The 22,556-nt window shown below is 40.9% G+C and overlaps 1 protein-coding gene across 1 annotated transcript in view; it reads right to left on the bottom strand.

Moving 5' to 3' along the window:
• Positions 1-22,556, bottom strand: part of LOC140911204 (zinc finger protein 862-like) — a 59,421-nt gene that overhangs the window by 5,778 nt on the left and 31,087 nt on the right. Inside the window, exons 7-11 of the mRNA XM_073343746.1 lie at positions 7,482-8,671; positions 7,149-7,372; positions 6,854-7,062; positions 6,636-6,759; positions 4,604-6,512 (exon numbers count right to left, since the gene is read on the bottom strand). Of these exons, the coding sequence (XP_073199847.1) occupies positions 6,137-6,512; positions 6,636-6,759; positions 6,854-7,062; positions 7,149-7,372; positions 7,482-8,671 (2,123 nt within the window). The 3' untranslated portion in view covers positions 4,604-6,136. The remainder of the gene's footprint in view (positions 1-4,603; positions 6,513-6,635; positions 6,760-6,853; positions 7,063-7,148; positions 7,373-7,481; positions 8,672-22,556) is intronic.

Raw genomic sequence — 22,556 nt, 5'->3', positions numbered from 1 at the left:
AAAGAATTGCTGGCCATCGAAGCTGCTTTTGAAGAATGGTGCCATCACCTGGAAGGTGAATGTTTCCCAGTCCAGGCATACATGGATACAAGAACCTAGAGTACTTGTGAACTGCAAAAGCTCTCAATCAATGCCATATTCACTGGTCCCTTTTTTTCAGGTTTGATTTCATCCTGACTTATCCCTCAGGTGCCAGGAATGGTTGTGTTGTAAGAGTAAGCACAAAGACAAAGGAAATGGGACACTCCAAAACCTGCCACCGTCTTGAAACCATGCCATTTTGCTAATGTGGCAGTGAACAACACCCTTGCTGTCTCTTGTGAAGTCCCTCCTGCACCTTGATCCACTTGCAGCTAAATTTATGTTGACTGAAATTGACCTAGCTCCTGACTCAAAATTCTTGGTCAAGAACAAGATTCTCTTGGTTAAAGACCAGATTTATATCTCTAATGGTCAACCACTTCTAGCAATACTCTGGCTATGTCATGATTTGTGCCTGGCTGGCCATTTCAGTCATTGGAAAATATTGAGGTTGGTGTCTTGAACTTTTGGTTGTCAAAACTGCATTTGTTTATTGAATTGTACATCAACTCCTGTGACATATGCACTTGAATGAAGACTTCTATTGCCAGACTTCCTCTAGGCACTTTGATTCCATTGAGAACTCTGTCTCAACCTATCTACAAGTATTTTATCACTGAACTTCCAAATGCCAGTGCCACACAACTGTGCTAGTCATTGTCAACCTATTTACAAAAATGTTCCATTTCATGCTGTGTCTTCAAATTCCCACACTGGACGTAATAGAATGACTGCTTTTCAACCCTGTCTTCAGACTCCATGATCTATTGTCTAACATTACATCTGACTGAAGATCACAGCTCATTTCACATTTCTGGAGAGAGCTGTTCAAGTTCTTGGATGTGGCTCTATTGGTCTCCTCAACTTATCACTGCTAGACATATGGACAGATGGAACACGAAAACCAAATACTTGACCAATACCTCCACTGTTTAATCAATTACCACCAGAATGACTGGGTTTGACTCCTCCCTTTTGCCAAATTTGGGTATAACATTTCTGGTGGGAGATTAACCCACCAGAGTCCTTTTTATACCAGCTATGGTTTCCCCTCCCAGTTCCATCTGTCTATGCCACAAGTTTCCCATGTACCCATAGCCTCCAACCTAGTGGAACACTGCATCCAGGAAGAGTTGAAAGCCCACCTAGAACTGAGCAAACAGGATTTCAAATGGTACGCCACTCTCCATTGGCAGGGAACCTGTTACATCACAGTTGGAGATAAAGTATGGCTCTCCATGCTGACTTTGTCTCTACCTGAACTTCATGATAGCTGGATTACTGATATGTTGGCCCATCTAGCAGATCAGTCTCTGTAGCCTTCAAACTCCAACTGCCCAAGATGATGAAAATGCATCCAGTATTCCATGTCTCAAGAACTCCTTTTCCAGATGAGTTCAGCCTCCACCAGCATCCGTCATGGTCCAGGGACATGAGGAGTACCTGGTTAAGCAGATCTTGGACTCCAAAGTTCACTGAGGAAGCTTATGTACCTTGTTGATTGGGAGGGTTATGATCCAGCTGATCATTTGTGGAATGTACATGCACAGCTGACAATGTATATACACCTGCCCTACTTAAAGAATTCCATCAGTCATACCCCGATAAACCTTTTCAGGTGTGTGTGGGGGGGTGTATTGTAATGAGTGTTCAGAGTCAGAGGATGAGTCATCTCTGAGTCTGATGAGTCATCCCTGAACCTGAGTGTTCTGCGCCTGATAGGTCATCAGAGGTTAAGTCCCTGCAAGTCCTGAGGGTTCAGCCAATCCACAAGCAAGGGTCTAATCAGGTGACCTCAAGTAGGTATATTGGCTCCTAGTGAAAGCAGCCCTCCAGTTTGCTCAACATTACTATCTTGTTGGGGATACTCCCAGCTCCCTGGTAGTTCTGACAGACTACTCCTGCTCCAGCCAAAGCCCGTGCTTGCTCTTTTTCCAGCCTGTGACGGCTCCTGCTTCAACCACAGCATGCTGCCCAGCTGCCCTGACAGTTTTCAGTATCTACCTGATCATGGGAATCAGCAGGTCTGACAGTCTGTGTGCTGGGCCTCAATCTTGAAAACAGGTGAGCAATGCACTACATAAGTTCTAATGCAGCAGCGGTAGACTGAGGCCAGTAGTAAGTCACACACGGATGTGTGTGTGTGTGTGTTGGTAAGGAAGAAATAGGTTGTGACAAGTATGACGTCTGTTGGTAGAGGCCAAGGTAAGGGAGGAAATCCAGAACTTGAACCCCTAAATGGCCCATCATGAATTTCAACACCAAAGGTGATTCCAATAGACTGGGAAACAGAGAAGAAATATTTGCAGGATAACAGACAGATATCACCTTTGGAATAAATTTGGATATATATTATGAAAAAAAACACCTTATAAAACTAGCATTTAGTGGACCATTTGCTAACATACACAGAATCCCAGGTTCGCAGATTTCATAATTTGAAGTTATTACGCATCAAAAAAATAAACTATGATGGAAAAACTCAAGGTTACAAGAGTCACATGATCAAAAAGAAGCTTTATAAGTTTGGTAAGACCTACATCATTATCTGTGTCATGAAGTGCTCCTTAATGGGAAGCTTCATATGCAGCATGTTCTTAATAAATCTAATAATCAAGTACTCTACCCCAAATTTACTTTTACTGATTTGTGGGTGGGTGCAGGGGAAAGGAAAGCAAAGTCCCGCAGAAAAGCAGTAGACAGACTAAGATAATATAGTATATTTTTATATAGTTTAATAAATTAAAATCTAGAACTTCCCAGTGGTTTATCATGAACATTTGGAACATCACAATTCTTATTTCAGGTTGTTGATCTTTCTTTCCTCTTCCAGCATGGCCATGATTTGGGTTGTTTTAAGTAACTTTAAATAACTCATTATCAACTTTGTCCTAACCTTAATTTATGCCATTTTCCTCTTTTGGCTGTAGTCACTCCTGCTCTGGACATCTGCCATCTGTTTTCCCTTACATCACATCATTGCTCAGTTTGTTTATCTCCCCCATATCTCCTCCTCACAGTGTCTCTGTGAAGTAAGATGTACAGGACCCTAATTGGCTCCATGTTCCTGAAAACCCAATTGCCTCTTGCCTATCTGCAACAACTTCCCAAGATGTAGCTATCCCTTAGTTTCACCTTTTGTAAAGCTACATGGAGTTTTGTAACACCCCTTCATGGATAGTACTAGAACGTGATTGTGAGAAAAGGAAATTCAAGAAATTGAGTCAAGAAGTATTGGAGATACAAACTGGGATGAAAAGAGAATCAGAGGTAGAGAACATTAATCACAATTAATAGCACTATGACTGGCTGGTGAGACGTGTGTGCATGTGGTCCCTATGTAAGCAGATCTATGTAATCACATTGTTCACATAAGCTAAAGCCCCTTCTCTTCTGATGATTTCAGAACTGACACTCCAAGCCAGCCTAAGTCTTTCAGTATCTCCACATGTAGCATGGCCTATTTCCCCCGCCCCTTCCCCCCCAACTATGTCATTAGGAGAGAGATCAGCAGGGAGATAGGGAGAGGCTAATGTCCAGAGCAGGAAAATAAGATTCAAAAAAAGATTTTAAAACATAGTTTAGGTTTTTTAGATAGCTTTTTCCAATTTTAATGTATTTCCTTGTTTATTCGGTGAATGATGAAACTTCTTCTGAGTGTAAGATTATATTTTAAAAAACAAAAAGGATTTAATTATTTTTCTTCATTTAATTTTGAGATAATATTTGCACAGAATTACCTTAGAACCATAATGAAACATTTCTGAATATGCTTCATGTTGGGACAGCATCATTTCTTTAGTGTTCTGCAGCAATCTACCTAAAGCAATGTACCCAGTATTGCCAATCCCCAGCATTCAAAAATCATGATCCAGGCCCCTGCTAAATCATGAGATTGACTTAAAAATAAGGAGATTAAAAAAACTAAACTTCAGGTGGTTTTGTTTGTTTGTTTGTTTTCTGGTGTTTGAGCCCTTTGCAGTCAGATTTTCAGGCTTTCCTCCACAACCAAAAGGGCTTGAAACTTCCTTTAAAATAAAAATAAAATTAACACTGAGAATCTAACAACTCCAGGAGCTGGTGCTTTAAGAAACATACCAAATGTCATGAAACTCATGATAAAATTGTGAGAACTGGCAACACTATGTACCAAATAATGTACCTAGCACAACACATACCATGCCATGTTTTGTTCCTTAATAATAGGATTAGTAATGCTTAGCCAATTGAACGCAGTGGTTGTCTGAAAATTCACATTTGATAAAAGATGTATCTTTTACAAAGCTACTCTACCATCTTCTGGTGCATGACGCTGATCTCTTGTTCTGAGCCCATTAATGAGCTGTACTTGATTAGCCCATCATCCATTAGAGTAAGCATGCATTCAAAGGCTGTATAACTATATTACACAATTGTGTTTATTATATTATTGAATCTGATAACTGTTTAGATCTAAAGTATTTCGTGTGTATATTACACATATACATCTGAGTTACCTTCTGCAGTTTTGCATTTGAGGTACCTTATATCCAGAGTACACAGCTGATCTTCTTGATTTAGAAGTGAGTGACATCTTGAAATTCGATTTTACCACTAAGTTGTTTCACCTTCTTAAGACCTGTCTGGGTCTTAGTCTCCAGGAAATTTTTGATGACCATGAATATCATAAGTAATCTCACTCCATTTTTCTTCTGATACAAATTGATGGCATTATTTGAGAGTAGAAACTCAATTTCCTGGAAGCTGTTTCTGATACTGGTTGTCTTTCCCCTTGACTGGAACTGAACTTTTAGTAGAAAATTCCAAAGAATGAATTCTGTGAATTCTCTGAACAATCCTGAGTGTCCATCTGACAGAGGCAATCAACAATCAGATAGGTACAAATGGCTCCAATTTGGCTCTCTAGAAAAGTCTTTTGCAGGGTAAGTTTGACAAATGTTAAACTTACATGAGATTACAGTAGTTGTCAGCCAAGATAGAACAGAAAAAATAATCATCAATCCAGTTAGGAAAGATGTGGACAAATTGGACAGAATCCAGATAAGAGCAACAAAAATGACACAAGGTTTAGAAAATCTGACCTGTGAGGACAGGTTAAAAAAATGGTCATGTTTAGACATGAGAAAAGAAAACTGAGGGGTGATCTGATAACAGTCTTCAAATATGCTAAGGGCTTTTATAAAGAAGACTGTGATCCATTGTTCTCCATGTCCACTGGAGGTAGGACAAGAAGTAATGGGCTTAATCTGCAGCAGAGGAGACATAAATTAGATATTAGGAAAAACTTTCTAACTATAAGGGTAGTTAAGATCTAGAATAGGCTCTCAGGAAGTTTCTAGAATCCCTGTCATTTGAAAGTTTTTAAAAGCAAGTTAAACAAATATCTGTCAAGGATGGCCTAGGTTTACTTAATCCTGCCTCAGTGCAGTGGCTGGAATTGATGACTTCTTAAGGTACCTTCCAGCCCTACATTTTTTATGATTCTATACCACTTCTAATAAACTGAAAGACACATTTTTTTTGGATGGGGTGTGGCCCAGATTCACAGGATACAGGGGAAAAGAATCATTTGACAAGAATGGTTAGTTAGTATTTCTCATTTGATTGTTTAAAAAAAGTAAGGGATTTACCAATGATCTTTCTTAAACAACTATTTCAAGACACTTGTTTAAATCAAGTTGGTGGCTGAGATTACAGGTAACCATATTGGATGTAGTGTACTACAATTCAATCATGAATAATAAATGAAAACAAACCACAAGACATCATACTGTCCCACAAATGAGAGGAGCCACTAATGGCATGAAGTCCTCTAAAGTAACATATTTTTTAATTATCTTTGGGTTCGGTCCTGGTATTGGTTTTATATCAAGTGTATATGGGCAGATGGGAGAAGCTATTGGAGATTCAGTAGTGGACATATAATGGCTGCCATCTTTGCAATGCTAAATTTTTGTGAACTTAGTGTAATTTTTGCTTTGGCTAAATTTTCAAGAAATGTTACAAAAATCTCCATGCATGATACAAAAATGAAAACTGGTTATGTTGCACTACTCTAATCACTCCCATAATGACTATCAAAATCAGAGTCTGAGGAGCAATCTGATCTTCCATTAGTTATCATATAGACAGTCTGTAGTCTTCTATGTCTCTGCCAAGCACTATTCCACAAATGAATAGCCTTCTCTGGGTCAAACTTTTGGATGTCTGGGGAATTCAGCTGAATTATCATGAGATCAGTCACACTTTCAGACATTCCTTTAGAGTGCAGTTGCATCATGGTAAGCTTCACTTGACTGAAACCACGCTCTGCCTCAGCTGAACTTGCAGGAAGTGTTAGGATCAAATCTACCAGCATCAGGATGTTAGGATACTTGTGCGAGTAATCTGAGTTCACTGAATCCCATGTCAAACTCCGAATGTTCTGAAATCTAAAAAGCATAGCAAAAAATAAATAAAAAAATTGGCCATGTAGATTTTGCATAATCTTTAAACACACTGACTTCAAACATTTTTAGTTTGATGAACTTTCACAATTTCAGTAACTTTATTACCTGTCATATAGCTCTAATTTCAGCATGCTCCATTCAGTGTCAACCTCATCAACTTTTACATTGGCACCTTCCAGTATTGGTTCATAATGCTTAGTTAGGATGGACACCTCCCTTTCACCAAATTCTGTACCAAAGGTGAAAGAAAACATCTGCATAACTTAAAGAAAAACACAAATAATTCGGATTTATTCAGATAGCCAGTGCATAGTTTTCCATACCTTGTTTGATCTTGTCTGGCCAAAGTTTAAAACTTCCAATGGTGGTAGCTCTCAAAACATCTTGGCTGGCATCACAAAAGCAATCACGTAGCCTCCTCACCAGATCACTTAATACTTTGGTTCGTACTGGTAAGATATTTCCATTTCCTACAAGCTGGTGACCATGAAAGTGTGTAACTGCATCAACTAGGCGTTCCTTTGGACCAGATCTGAAAAATGTAGAATACAAAACAAATATTAATCTTTTCTTACACTTTAAGGTAAAACATCTGGTGTAATGGTTAAACACACTCACCTTGTTTTATACATTTGGAGTGTTTCCAGTGTCGACTGCATGGTTGCAAATATATCTGCAATGGAAGAGTTACGATCCTGAGTAACACGGGATAGAATGTTGAGGACATTAATGATATCCAGCAAGAAATGAGAGAACTTGACAACCTCCATTTGCAGAAGAAGTTTTAGAAGGCCTTTGACTTTTTGGTGATTTGAGGCACTTGGGTCTCCTTGCATCTGGAACTCAACAAGAAAAATAATACATGTCAATGAAAATGGTGACAAACAAGTAGCCATGAGTTTGCTTTTTTTTTTTTTTGGTCAAGATACATAAAAATTTTAAAGCACTTACCTTACTCATATGCAGGAGAATTGCCGGGTAACCCTTAAGAAGGATCTGGAGAGCTGTCTGTAGGCGAGAAAGCCATCGGGTGCCTCCAATTCGAGAGGGAATCGCTGGACGTAGCTTAAGGGTTTCATATGTGGAATTGAGATTGCTCTTATTTAGAGGTGAGTTATGATAAAAGTAATATATATTTTGCAAGAGACCACTTACAGTGGTGTATAGCTGAATGCTTTTCAGTGCTCCCTTATAAGCCAGTTCAAGTCGATGAGCAAAACAATGCACCGACTGCACACAAGGCTGAATTTCCTTCAGCAGCTTAGCTACCCCATTGTTTTCTCCTACCATGACATCTGCACCATCACTCCCAAACCCAACTAGTTTTCTTGACCAGTCTTGACTTGACAGATTGAGCTGAAGGTTTATTTGCAAAGTTTTCACAATGGCATTTTTTATAGTTGAAGCATCAGACTTGTCAACTGATTGAACCCCAACAATCTGGCAGTGGACTTTTCCTTCATAGGCAAAGCGTACATATACAACTGCAGCTTCTTTGATTGCATTGTCTGCGACTCCATCACTAATGAGGGAGAAGAACTTACATTTTTCAAGTTTCTCTTTCAAGGCCCTACGTTCTACTTCAGCAATATAATGTATAAATGTTCTTGCTGACTTGTCATTTCTAAACATAGAACCAATGTCCACACCTTTCATGTCATCCAGTTTGCACATCCAATCAAGGTCTGTAAAAGGACGTCCACACTTGGCTATAGCATGGCATGTTCTAAAAATATTTTCTATTCGTCCTAAAGTTACTTTGCTCATGCTCTTTAACATCTGCTCAGTAGACGCTTGGTCTCCTGTGGCATTGCTGGCGGCTTCCATGCAACTAGCCCAGGCATGAGCTTCACTGCTGTGATGTATATTTATAAATTCAAGCTTAAAGATGTCAGTCCCAGAACAAAAATTATGTATGTTTTCCCCCAAGTTCACATTATGCTTGCGACACAGGGCACAGAACATCACTCCTCTTTTACCATCATACTTTAACCAGGGGTATTTCGTTAGCCATGTTTTCAGAAACTGGTGATTCCCCTTTGCTTGATGTTCAAAACATTGTTTCTCTTTTCCTTCGTCACTGACTTTGCTCTTGTTAGGAGGGATATTCTTGCTTTTAAAATGCTTGAATGCTTTTATGGCTACAATTTAAAAAAATCATTATTTGGGGCTTGGATGTGATTTGAACTCATACACTCACAAACTTTAAGGCTAGACAGAACTATCATGATCATCTAGTCTGACTCCTGCACATCACAGGCCACAGAACCTCACCTATCTACTCCTGTAATAGGCCCATAACCTCTGACTAAGTTACTGAAGTCCTCAAATTTTGATTTAAAGACTTAAAATTACAGAGAATCCACCATTTTCTCTAGTTCAAACCAGCAAGTGACCCATGCCCCATGCCGCAGAGAAGGGGGGAGAAAACCAACAACCAAAAACCCAGGGTCTCTGCCAATCTGATCTTAGGTGAAATTCATTCTTGACTCCTAATATCACAAAGAGTTAGACCCTGAGCATGTGGGTGAGACCCACCAGCCAGAGAAAGAATTCTCTGGGTAACTCAGAGCCTTCTCAAACTAGTGTCCCATCTCTGGCCATTGGAGATATTTGCTAACAACATTCACAGATGGGCTATTTGCCATTGTAGGCAATTTAATCATACCTTCCCCTTCACAAATTTATCAAGCTCAAATCTTGAAATGTTAGATTTTTTGCCGCCACTACTCTCTTTGAAAGGCTGTTCCAGAATTTTATTCCTCTGATGGCTAGAAACATTGGTCTAATTTCAAGCCTAAACTTATTGATGGCCAGTTTTTATCCATTTGTTCTCGTGCCAACATCTTGTGCCTTAACTTAATAATTCCTCTCCCTTCCTGGTATTTATCCTCTGATGTCTTTATAGAGAGCAATCATATTTCCGCTCATCCTTCATTTTGTTAGGCTAAATAAGCCACGCTCCTTAAGTCTCCTCTTGTAAGATAGGTACTCCATTCTTCTGTTCACCCCAGTAGCTCTTCTTTGCACCTGTTCCAGTTTGAATTAATATTTCTTAAAAATGGGAGACCAGAATTGCACACACTATTCCAGATGACATCTCACCAATGCCATGTATAATGGTAATAAGAATTCACTCTCTCTATTTGAAATACCTCACCTAATGCACCCTAGAATTGCATTAGCCTTTTTCATGGTTACATCACATTGGCAGCTCATAGTCATCCTGTGGTTGACCAATACACCTTTCTCCTCCTCTGTAGCTTCCAATTGATATGTGACCACCTTACAGCAGGAATTGTTGCTGTTGACCTATAAGTGCTTGACCTGCCACTTTGCACTACTAAATTTCATCTAATTTCTATTACTCCAGTTTTCAAGATTGTCCAAATCTTCTTGTATGATATTCTGGTCCTTCGCCATACTGGCAATACCTCCCAACTTTGTCATCCACAGATTTTTATTAGCGCACTCCCACTTTTTGTGCCAAGGTCACTAATGAAAATGTTCAAAAAGACTGGTTCCAAGACTGATCCTTGAGGAACTCTACTAGTAACCTTCTTTCAGCCTGATAGTTCACCTTCCAGCATGACCCGTTGTAGTTTCCTCTTTAACCAGTTCCTTAGCCACCCTTCAATTCTTGTACTAATCCCCATCTTCTCCAATTTAACTAATACACCCATGCAAGAGAAAGAGGTGGAATAAGCACTCCTCTTACTCCCTTTGGGCCTAGATTCCTAAGAATAATCTTGTGCTACATGCTTACTTACTTCAACCCAAAGCAGATAGATAGTGCAGAGTTTTGGCTCCACTTATGTTCCTTGCTGGCCGGCAGAAAAATTGCTGCTGGTATAGAGCAGTAGAAAATCACTACTCCCAGGGAACAAGGAAGAAGAAGAAATGTGACTCAAGGGGGTGTCTTGGAAGCAAAATGTCTATGAGAACTACTCTTGGGATGGTGAAGCGTACACATCACCCATTACTCATAGCTGTGCCTAAAATCACAATCTAGCCAAAGGTTTCAGAGTAACAGCCGTGTTAGTCTGTATTCGCAAAAAGAAAAAGGAGTACTTGTGGCACCTTAGAGACTAACCAATTTATTTGAGCATGAGCTTCAGTGAGCTGTAGCTCACGAAAGCTCATGCTCAAATAAATTGGTTAGTCTCTAAGGTGCCACAAGTACTCCTTTTCTTTTTGCGAATCTAGCCAATAGTTTCCTGTTCTAGAAGTTTATTCTCCTCTTCATAGGTATGCATGAGGTGATGACTTGCCTGAAATGACTAATATTTCAAGATATATATTGCAACACATCACTGTTCATGGAGGCAGGCTCCTGCATGCAGGCATGGTGGGAACCCCTCAAGCTTTGTTTCCAGAGAGGACATCTTGCACCATCCCTGCAGTACACACAATGCCACAAGCAGATGAAGAACAACAAGGCAGCAGGTCTAGATGAGATCCCCACTGAAACCTTTAAAGATGGTGGACCTGCTTATCCTTAAAATCTGGATAAAGGAGGAGATACCCAGTGAAATGAGGGATGCCCTGATTGTCACCCTCTTCAAGAAAGGGGATAAAGTGGATTGTGGAAATTATTGTGGTATCTCCCTCCTAGCCATTGCAGACAAGTTCTGGCATGGATCCTTGCAACCCACCTTCTGCCCGTCAGAAGAAATTTTACTGGAGTTAGAGTGGTTTTTGACCATGTTGTTGAACTGTGGATATGATCTTCACAGCACAGCAGCTGCAAGAAAAGTGTCGGGAGCAAAACTGACTACTGTACATGGCTTTTATTGATCTAACTAAAGACTTCGATTCAATGAATCACCGTGCCCTCTGGACTGTATTTTATATGATTGGATGTCCTGATAAATACATCAATGTCCTAAAATTGCTTCATGATAACATGAAAGTGACTGTTCTGAGCAGCACTGGCTCCCAGAGTGAACCTTTCAAAGTACAAACAGGAGTGAAACAGGACTGTATCATCGCTCCAACCATGTCTGCATTTTTTACTGCTTTAATCCTTACCTAATTGCTGGGAAGTTTACAGCTGGCATTGAAATCGTTTGCAGAATGGATGGAAAGCTGTTCAGGCTTAGCGGAGTAAGATCTCCACAACATCTATTGTGGAATTTCAGTATGCTGATGACAACGCAATCTTTGCCCACTCTTAGAAAGATCTTCAAACTATCCTAAATGTGTTTGCCGATGCTTATGCCTGTCTTTGTTTCACTCTTAATATCAAGAAGAATAACATGCTCTATCAGCCCTCTCCAAAAGAGGTATTACATGCCCCATCTATCAAAATCAATGGAGTGGCACTGGAGAATGTCGATCATTTCCTCTGCCTTGGAAGTCAGCTTTCATCCAAGACAGATACTGATGCAGAAATTCAATATGGCTTGAGCTTTATCAGTGTAGCTTTTTATCGTTTATGGCACAGGGTTTTTGAAGATCACGACATTCAGACAGACACCAAGCTTCTTGTTTATCAAGCCGTTATTCTCCCAACACTGTTGTATGGGTCCGAAACTTGGACAACCTATAGACACCACTTGAAAGTCCTTGAAAGGCACCATCAACACTGCCTTTGTAAGTTTCTGAAGATCAAATGGGAAGACAGGCGCACCAGTATTAGTGTTCTGGAAGACGCACAGACCACCAGTATTGAGGCAATGATAATCAGTCAGCAATTCCACTGGACTGGTCACATTGTCCGGATGCCACACCATCGCCTCCCAAAACAGGTCCTGCTCTCTCAGCTGAAAAAAGGGCACCGTAACGTGGGTGGACAATGGAAGCATTATAAGAACTTGCTGAAGGACAACCTAAAAAAGTGTAATATTGACATTTGGGAGACACCTGCACAGGATCACTTAAAATGGAGTGAAGTCCTATGTGATGGTCCCCTGCATTTTGAACTTGCTCGCCGACAAGCTGAAGGGGACAAGAGGTGCAGGAGGAAGGAGAAACTGGCTTTCAGTCATGGTCAACAGCCTCCTACTGAACCTGAAAACATCTGCCTTCATTGTAATAGAACTTGTGGTTCAAGGATTGGCTGTATTAGCCACCTGAGGACACATAACTCCCATGGAAGATGATCATACTCGGTAACAAGTGATCGCTCATCATCATCATCACTACCTTTTTGCAGGTCAGCTGCCAGTTCCTCCTTAGGGGGGAATGAAATACTTCTACAATTTATTTATTAAAAAATAGCAACAGAAACCTCAAAATACATAACAGGAGGGCAGATTACTGGTGGTCTATCACAACACGTATTGCTAGAGAATAGCAATTACAAGTAAGCAATTTTCTCTAATCCAAATACATTTCTGGTACATTCCCCACTCTCCAGGGATGTCTCTAAAATAAAAATATAACATCAAAAATTCTCAACAAATTAAAATAGTTCCTCTATTGCAGACTAATAGGGAAAAGGGACCAACTGAAGTAAAAGCAGGCTAAGGCTCTACTGTTAACCTAAATTACAACCCCAGCTACAAGGAAAAGAGCTGGAGAACTCCTGTCTTAAGAAGAGATACAAGGGACTGCCTGAACCGCAACTCCAGTTCCAGGCAGACGGCTGTGTGGGACTCCTGTCTTAAGGACAAAGCAAGACAAAAACGGGCTTTATGAAGTACAACCCAGCTGCTACCAAAGAGGCTGGGAATAGCCTTAAGGAAGCTCCTCAATAACTGGCTGGGGAAAAGCCACATGAGGAGACAGAACTCCAGAGCGGGAATAGGGGAATCTGCAGTCCCTGTGAAAGACAAGGACAAAATAGGGAAAAGGTAGGAGCAGCCTGAAGAAACAGCAAGGGATTAGAAGGAGCAGTTCTTAGCTGCCTAACACAGGGTCCCTGGGCTGGAACCCAGAGGAGAGGGCAGGCCTGGGTTCCCCTGTCTCTCCTCCAGCAAGAGGGGAGGTGCAGGCCGTGGGACTGAAAGAGGCAAAAGACAGATGAGGTCCACATGGGCGTCAAAGGCCAAGCATAAAGACCACTGGATTCTGGATTTTTTCCTCATTGGACTTTTCTGTTGCCCTCAGAAGGGTATTGAACTGAGAGGAGACAAGGGCAGGCTATGGAAGCTGCAGACTGCTACAGCACCAGTATGATGGACAATATTGGGTGCTAGAGCAGAAGAACCCCTGCAATGCTGTGTCCTGGCACAAGGGGGTGCTCTGTGAGTTTGCTCCATAGCATCTTACACCCTATTGTAATGGTTAGTGCAATCCTATTCAAAGAGGAATATGATCTAAGAATTGATCAGTCTCAGTTCCTAGTGTCTTCTAATGCGGGACTAAGGACTAAGTACAAGTTCTGTACTTATTCACAGTGAGTACGGGTCTTTTCCACAAGTAGTTCCACTGAAGAAAATGGGATTATTTATTGAGTACTTCTGCTGAGTAGTACCATACAACAGTGGCAGAATCAGGTCTTAAAGGAAAACTAGTGACCTCGCTATCCAATTCAAAAACTTGGGAAAGTGATATCCTGCAGGACAGAGTCATTACACGTATCTTCCCTTGTGAAAATATATTTGACCTCTTAAGAATCACTAGCTTCCTCTGTGCCATAATAGCACTCCTCCTTGTCTTCTTCCTCACAGGTGTCCCTTCAGTCCCAAACAGCCATGCAGGCTGTAGTGCCAGTGGAAAAGTTGGCACTGGTAGCACAGGCAGTCTCAAGGAGCTGTTGAGTACACCATCACAAGGAGTGCCAGTGGTAAGTGTGCTAAGACTAGCATTGGATGTGTGACAAAGGTTCTGATGGAACAGAGCACAAGCCTTAGCACTGAACACAGACGAAGCTCTGTCTGGTTCTTCTCTGCCTTATCATCAAGACAGTGCTTTGAGGTATCGATATCAGTGCAGAGGTCCATGTTATCATCAGAGTAATTTGTCTGGAAGTAGACATCAAGTCATGTGATATCCCCTACTGTTACTTTTTAAGATCCACTGTCTCATATACCTGTATAGCACTATTTCAAGCAGGGTCACCAGAAGTCTTGGTTGAGTGCCAGCAAATACACAAAGCTGGTCCCCTCTTGATATGGGCTGAAAAGCATAGTTTAAAGCAATGTCTCACTTCACAAGGAGGAACTGGGGTGAAGCACCAACAGGATGGTGCATTGAGTCACTCAAGGCAGTGCACTGTGGAAGAATCTGTTGTATAAACCAGTCCATCCTTGCCACAGAATTGTGCAGTAAAATCTAAGCTTTCATTAAAAAGTTAAGTTTCTAGACCTTTTGATTGCCTTAACTTTTCCCATGTGAATAGAATTTAAACAGGTATAGTGTTTTTTTCTTAAGTCTTCAAACAGCCAGCCTGAAAAATGGCTCTGAGAGGTATGAACTGCCACATACAAGTCAGTGCTATGCTACTCAGACATTGATGACAACTTAAGTGTCAAAACTGTAACAACTTTGCTGCTTAGCATTTAGCAGAGACATTTAGCTAATGTACTTATCCATTTTTGTTGACACAGCCGTGAACAATGGAGAGAATAGTGGGGCATGTGGTTACTGTAATGAGAAACTCTGACTTCAAGTCCCTACCATTTCAATAGGGCCCGGAAGGCTTTTAAATGCTCTCTAGAACTTCTGACATCAGGTGACATACAATCACACACTCCAGTTAATCATGGCTCTGCTGAGACTGCTGATGTAATTGTGTCTGTCCATGAAGAATTTAATACAATTATAATATGGGCATTTTCTGAAACCACTGGAGTGTCTTCCTTTCTCCATCCTATAAGTGAGGTCAGCAAGACAAAGAGAGAATAAGGCAACAAGTGTGTTGATGTTCAGATCTAAAGATTTGAACTGTGGGATGGAAGCAGATGAACACTTGGCATGTTGAAAGAACTGCCTTTCCTCCCATGTATCTAAAAAGAAACAAGCTTTGTGCTGAGGAGATTCATGACTCAATGCTTAAGGTATTGAGTATTCATAGAATCACAGAATCATAGAATATCAGGGTTGGAAGAGACCTCAGGAGGTCATCTAGTCCAACCCCCTGCTCAAAGCAGGACCGATCCCCGACTAAATCATCCCAGCCAGGGCTTTGTCAAGCCTGACCTTAAAAACTTCTAGGGAAGGAGATTCCACCACCTCCCTAGGTAATGCATTCCAGAGTTTCACCACCCTTCTAGTGAAATGTTTTTCCTAATATCCAACCTAAATCTCTCCCACTGCAACTTGAGACCATTACTCCTTGTTCTGTCATCTGCTACCACTGAGAACAGTCTAGAGCCATCCTCTTTGGAACCCCCTTTCAGGTAGTTGAAAGCAGCTATCAAAAACCCCCCTCATTCTTCCCTTCTGAAGACTAAACATCCCCAGTTCCCTCAGCCTCTCCTCATAAGTCATGTGTTCCAGTCCCTTAATCATTTTTGTTGCCCTCCACTGGACTCTTTCCAATTTTTCCACATCCTTCTTGTAGTGTGGGGCCCAAAACTGGACACAGTACTCCAGATGAGGCCTCACCAATGTCGAATAGAGGGGAACGATCACGTCCCTCGATCTGCTGGCAATGCCCCTACTTATACAGCCCAAAATGCCATTGGCCTTCTTGGCAACAAGGGCACACTGTTGACTCATATCCAACTTCTCGTCCACTGTAACCCCTAGGTCCTTTTCCGCAGAACTGCTGCCAAGCCATTCGGTCCCTAGTCTGTAGTGGTGCATTGGATTCTTCTGTCCTAAGTGCAGGACTCTGCACTTGTCCTTGTTGAACCTCATCAGATTCTTTTGGCCCAATCCTCCAATTTGTCTAGGTCCCTCTGTATCCTATCCCTACCCTCCAGCATATCTACCACTCCTCCCAGTTTAGTGTCATCTGCAAACTTGCTGAGGGTGCAATCCACACTATCCTCATCCACATTCAATGTGTTGAGGCCTAATCTCATTGTGTAATCAGCACCATGAAAGCCAGTAAGTCAATGCCTTGTTGAAACACCAGACAATCAGGTGAAACAAAATCAGGCCAATGCACTAATGGCACAGAAATCACCTATGCTGTAAATGGAGCAGTAACATAGGAACTAAGTTCCAAAAGGGTCAGTAGTGTAATTGGGCACTACTCAAAAAGTAGGAGCCATGCATAGAAAATTCTTTTTAGACCAAAACTACTTTTTTAGGCCCTGATTATGCATCCCTTACTCAAATCAATTAATGTTTGTTCAATAGTAGTCCCACTGAATTGAGTAGTCCCAATAAATTGAGTTCATGAGACTACTTACATGAGCAAGTACTATCCAATGTGAGTACCACTGGTTGCAGAGTAAGCCTTTAATATTAGGAGCCTGACCAAGGAAAAACATGCTGAAAAAAATCCTGTACACCATCACTGGAAAGCAGACCCTCACCACTGAAGTGCTGACAAATCCTGGGAAGCTTCTCTATTGAAAGATGGCAGAAAGAAACTCACCTTGGAATTTGGGGTGCAGCCTGTGGAACTTTAAAAAGGTGTGCAAGACACTCCTGTGCACCAACAGCTCAGAAAACTTGAATGATGGGAATTTGTTTGGAATCACAGACCCAAGAGAACAAAAAACAGGACATCCACTGTAATAACCTATATATTTCCCAGTGATACCTTATCTTGTGAAATAAATGGACTGGATTATTTGAAACTTCTATAGTACCTTTTGCTATTGGCTCTAACACACCTGAATTATACATTAGAGTTGTTGGGAACACTGGGGCATGGCCACTAGGTAACTCGAGGGGATGGAAGACCACGAGTGTCGATGAAGCCCCCTCGCACTAGGCCCCGGTGTCCTTGCCCCCGCCCCCCTCCTGCCTGGAGGCACTCGCAGCAGCTCTGTGTGCTAGGCCCAAGTGTCCTTGGCCCCCCCGCCTGGAGGCACACACAGCAGTTATGCTGAGAATCTGCAACAGTATGTTGCAGAGTCAGACTGCCTGAAACTAAGCAAGGCCAAACAGGGGAGATATGGAAGAACAATGCTGAATAAAGCAGCTTTATGTATAGTTTAACAAATGATACAGAGAATCAGGGAACTAGCTGGGAACTGGATTGGCTGGCTATATGGATACTTGGAGCAGCTTGCTATTGGATAAGTATGCTGGGAAAAAGGATGTATAAAAGCCTGTGTAACTTCCTGCTCTGTTGTGCAGGATTTGAGATTTTATTCTCCCTGTACCTTTTTGCAGCTGCAAATAAACATTTCTGCTTCTCCACCCCGTTGTGATTATTGGGTGTAGCACACCGGGTAACGAACCACTCAAGCTGTTGTTCAGCCTCTCGGCACTGGGTGCCGGCAACAGAGTGAAACCTGCACAACAGACTACCCTTAATAGCAACCTTTTGTCTTAAGATACACTTCTGCTTCACTTTAATAGAAGATCACCTCCTGGAAACAACAGGTCTCTGGCTGTCTGAATGGCTGTTCAGTACAGATTTTGCTGCAATTTTTAACTAGCTGTCAATTTCTACTTATTGAATTAACTTTAATTTTCAATAATGGGATTTTAAAACTTTTTAACAGCTTTATTCTAGTTGTACATAGTTTATTATTTAGCTTTAACAATAGCTGTAAATGTAGCACAGAGATAATCTCTCATGTGCAGTTCTTCCCATTGATAATCAAATTAATTAACAGCTATGAGCGTGAGCTCATTTAGTAGTTCTTTGGACCACTGGACTACCTCCATCTACAATCTGCATATCAGGATCTATACCTTCGTGTCTTGGTATTTGTGTTAGAAGATACCTGGTATAGGCCCAATCTTGCAAATCATAAAGCATGTGTCTGCAGAATCAGGGTCAAACTGGACTCCTCACTAAAGAAGTATGGCCCAGTGGTTTGGGCACTGGCCAGAGACATGGGACACCTGGGTTCAATGCAGAGCATGCCACAGACTTTCTGTGTAACCTTGAGCAACTCTCTATGCCTCAGTTCCCCATCTGTAAATGGAGAGGAGAGGAGATGCGTGCCACCGGGCTAAACCACCCATTGTAACCATGAAAAGGACACCTTTACAACCAAGGTGGTCATGAGATATGTAGATGTAGACTCTTCACTAAATTCCTTTCTTTACTTATAGAGATTATTTGATTTTCAAAATTTAAAAGACAATATAATCAGAACTTTTAGAAGTTGGCAATCTTCTTTCTTTCCTGCTCATAAGCATCCATCAGCTAGTCTTAAGTCAATACATGCAAAATCTGCTGTTGGATGAATGAAATGCCCTACTGTATCCCTAACTGATTTGACCTTCTTCAAAAATGTTCAGCAGAAGTACAATTTTATTACTGCTTTTGAGAGATAGAAAGAGTGTAGCACTCATCCTTGAAAACATAACTTTGCTTAAACTTTCCTCCCATACTCAGCAAATAATTTCATAGTTCTGGTGTAACATCGGAGGTCATGGGAGGAAAGGCATTATCTCAGACAGCCAGAACCAGTCGCATGTAGGACTCAGGACAGAAATTCCGAACTCTACACTGGCTCCCCATTGAATAGAGAGTGGAGCACTGGGGTGATGAGTTCATGACAACCTATATCTCACCTCGCACTTATGGTGATGTGCACCCTTAAGGCAAGTGGAGAGACCAGTACTTGCAGTCAGATATTTACAGGTGATGCAATTGTTGCTGAGCCCTGGACTACACTAGGACTTTAGGTCGAATTTAGCAGCGTTAAATCGATGTAAACCCGTCCACATGATGAAGCCCTTTTTTTCGACTTAAAGGGCTCTTAAAATCGATTTCCTTACTCCACCCCTGACAAGTGGATTAGCGCTTAAATCAGCCTTGCCGGGTCGAATTCGGGGTACTGTGGACACAATTTGACAGTATTGGCCTCCGGGAGCTATCCCAGAGTGGTCTATTATTGTGACCGCTCTGGACAGCACTCTCAACTCAGATGCACTGGCCAGGTAGACAGGAAAAGAACCACGAACTTTTGAATCTCATTTCTGGAGACTGCGGGAACTGTGGGATAGCTACCACAGTGCAACACTCCGGAAGTCGATGCTTGCCTCGGTACTGTGGAAGCACTCCGCCGAGTTAATGCACTTAATGCACTTAGAGCATTTTCTGTGTGGGGACACACACACTCAAATATATAAAAACGATTTCTAAAAAAACGACTTCTATACATTTGACCTAATTTCGTACTGTAGACATACCTATATTCTTTCACAGGGTATGCCAGAGGGGTATAGAGTGAGAAGGCGGCTTCTTGCACCGTATCCCACACCTTCATTAGGAACAGGGAAAATCTGGCCCATGGTATATTAGAGTACCTCAGAACTCTGCTTTGAGACCCATAGTCTTCTGAAATTATATTCTTCCCGCTCAGTTCTTAATTGTCAATATTATAAAAATTTTCATTGGTATATACACATATTTAACTTTTTATAATTTAAATCCATTTCCATTATCAATGATTATTTTAAAGAGCTGTTGCTACATTTGCTATAATATTTTCTGTTTTTCACCTCCCTTGTCCCATTCACCTCCCCTGTCCCCTTCGCAGTATGAAGATGTGATTTTTTGTTTTAGCTGTTCAGACCCTGGCTCCTTGAGCCTTTGTGGCAAAAATGCAGTCAAAGCTATGGAGCCAGCTGTGCTCTACAGCCAGAGACACTGAAGAGCATCATGAAGAGATGAACTCCCCCTTCAGAAGCTGCTGTCTAGTGATTATGCCCTATCCAATTCCCAATTCCTTCATATACCCAGAGAGCGGAGACCACGACTCTTTTTCTACATGGGATTGTAGATTATATAGTTACGGCACTGAGTATGCTCAGTGGATTCCTGATCTCTCGCCAGGGAGTGTGGAGCTGATTCTTTCTGTCTGATAGCCAACCAGAGGGGCCTTGAAGAGGACACACCTCCATAATACAACCCTCCTATCTGACAGCTCTGAAATGGTGACATTGACCAGAAGAGAATACACGGCCTTCAGGAAATGAAAGGATGTGGTTTTCCCAGTGAATCTCACCCACCTACAAAAAGGTTAACCTTTCTGATTAGTTTATAACTCCTCTTCCCTTGTGGAAGTCAGCTGCATGGAAAATATTGCAGACCTAAGGTCCATGGGTCCAGTGAAGGACTGGGACCCAAGTGATTCTGCACCTCATTCTCTATGACCAGGTGTAGGTCTCTTATTATTATTTCCATTATTGTGGCCTGTCTAGCCTCACTATTAATATGTAGTTGGCTTATATAGCAGTAAAGGAATATGATGCTCTTTACTGGCATTGCTTAAGCCAAGGATTTGGCCAAGAATGATAATGTCATTTATATCATCATACACTTATATGGATCCCAAAACACTTTACAACTTTCAATAACTGTGTCAGGTATATCACTCATTCACACACAGAGACCCTTTTAGGACAAGAAATGAGGTAATCATATTCTTTGGAGTGCCACAGAGGAGTTTGGTAACAAAATATTACTTAAACTGGAATTTGCTAAGAATATCAAGGTAACACTCTGTTTGCAAGCTTTTAACACAGTTCCGCATGACATTCGCATAAGCAAACTAGGGAAATGTGATCTAGATGAAATTACTAGAAGATGGATACACAACTGGTTGAAAGACCATACTCAAAGAGTAGTTATCAATTGTTTACTGTTAAACTGGGAATATAAAGTATGTATAATATAAAGCATCTAGTGGGTTCTCTCAGGGGTCAGTACTGGGTTTGGTACTATTCAGTATTTCCATTAATGACTAGAATAATGGAGTGAAAAGTACGCTCATAAACTCTGAAGATGACACCAAGCTGGGAGGGATTGCAAGCACTTTGGAGGACAGATTTAAAATTCAAAATTACCTTGATGAACTCAGACCAATTCTCAAATTTTAACAAGATGAAATTCAATAAAGACAAGTGCAAAATCAAATGCACAACTACAAAATGGGGGATAACTGTCTAGGTAGTAGTGCTGCTGAAAAGGATTTAGGGGTTATAGTGAACCACAAACTGCATCTGAGTTGCTAATGTGATGCTGCTACATGTAATTAGTCTGACTGCCCCACACTTCCTCGGTTATGCAGTTGACATAACAAGTTGACAGCTTGAGGTGATATGGCTGTAGTGTTTTGCCATAGCTCCTTATTTTCAACAGAAGTTATATTCTCTGTTTACAAGTAGAGGATTATAATATCATGTGGGGAATAAGCAGCACCAGCAGATAAGTGGCCAAGAAATAAGGACTAAGGGGCAGATCCTCAGCTAGTGCAAATTGTCATAACTCCTTTAAAGTCACTGGAGCTATAACAATTTACACCACTTGAAGATATGCCTCAAGTATCTTAATTTCATATGGAGGTTGTTTGCTTTGAAGACTGAGGGGAAATAAATGTAAAAAAAGGATATATAATGTGCAGAATTGTTTTTAAGTAGGCTGTTTTCCAAAGTCAATAATTATTTACTGATATATACAGCAACTTTAAGTGTTAACACATTTCAGTAAGTAATGAATCCAGATAACATATAATAACATAACAAAAATGTCCTTTCAACTAAATTAGGCATGTTACAACAATAAAATAAAACTACAAAGTAAAAATAAAATTATATTTTTAAAGGAGACAGAAAAAACCCAGGAACAAATAAGAAATTTTTTGGTACATGTGCCAAGTGAATAAGGCAAACCATTTTAAAAGGGCAAGCAATAGGGTTGGAAGACATAAAGATGAATCACAGTGCCTGAATTATGAGAGAGGACAAACATGAGACAAGCTCTGCAAATATAAAGATCAATTTTTAAAGAGCCTCAAAAGTTATCAGTTATAGATTTTGAACTTGTTTCAATTTCAGAGGTAAACAATTCACTTGCCCAAACCAAAGGATATCATAGGAATGACAGAGATGATGAATTATATGAGCAGAAAATATGAAACAGAAAGAAAACCCTTGCAACAATTAAGATAAGAATTATCAGATCTGGTTGAAAAATAGGGAAAATGTTTAATGGAAGTCCCCCTACCCCTTTTTTATTTGAAACCAAGTTTCAATAATTTCTGATCAGCT

The sequence above is a fragment of the Lepidochelys kempii genome, chromosome 5 (genome assembly GCF_965140265.1).
Source record: "Lepidochelys kempii isolate rLepKem1 chromosome 5, rLepKem1.hap2, whole genome shotgun sequence".
Classification (NCBI taxonomy): domain Eukaryota; kingdom Metazoa; phylum Chordata; order Testudines; family Cheloniidae; genus Lepidochelys; species Lepidochelys kempii.
This window is presented reverse-complemented; position numbering and strand designations above follow the sequence as displayed.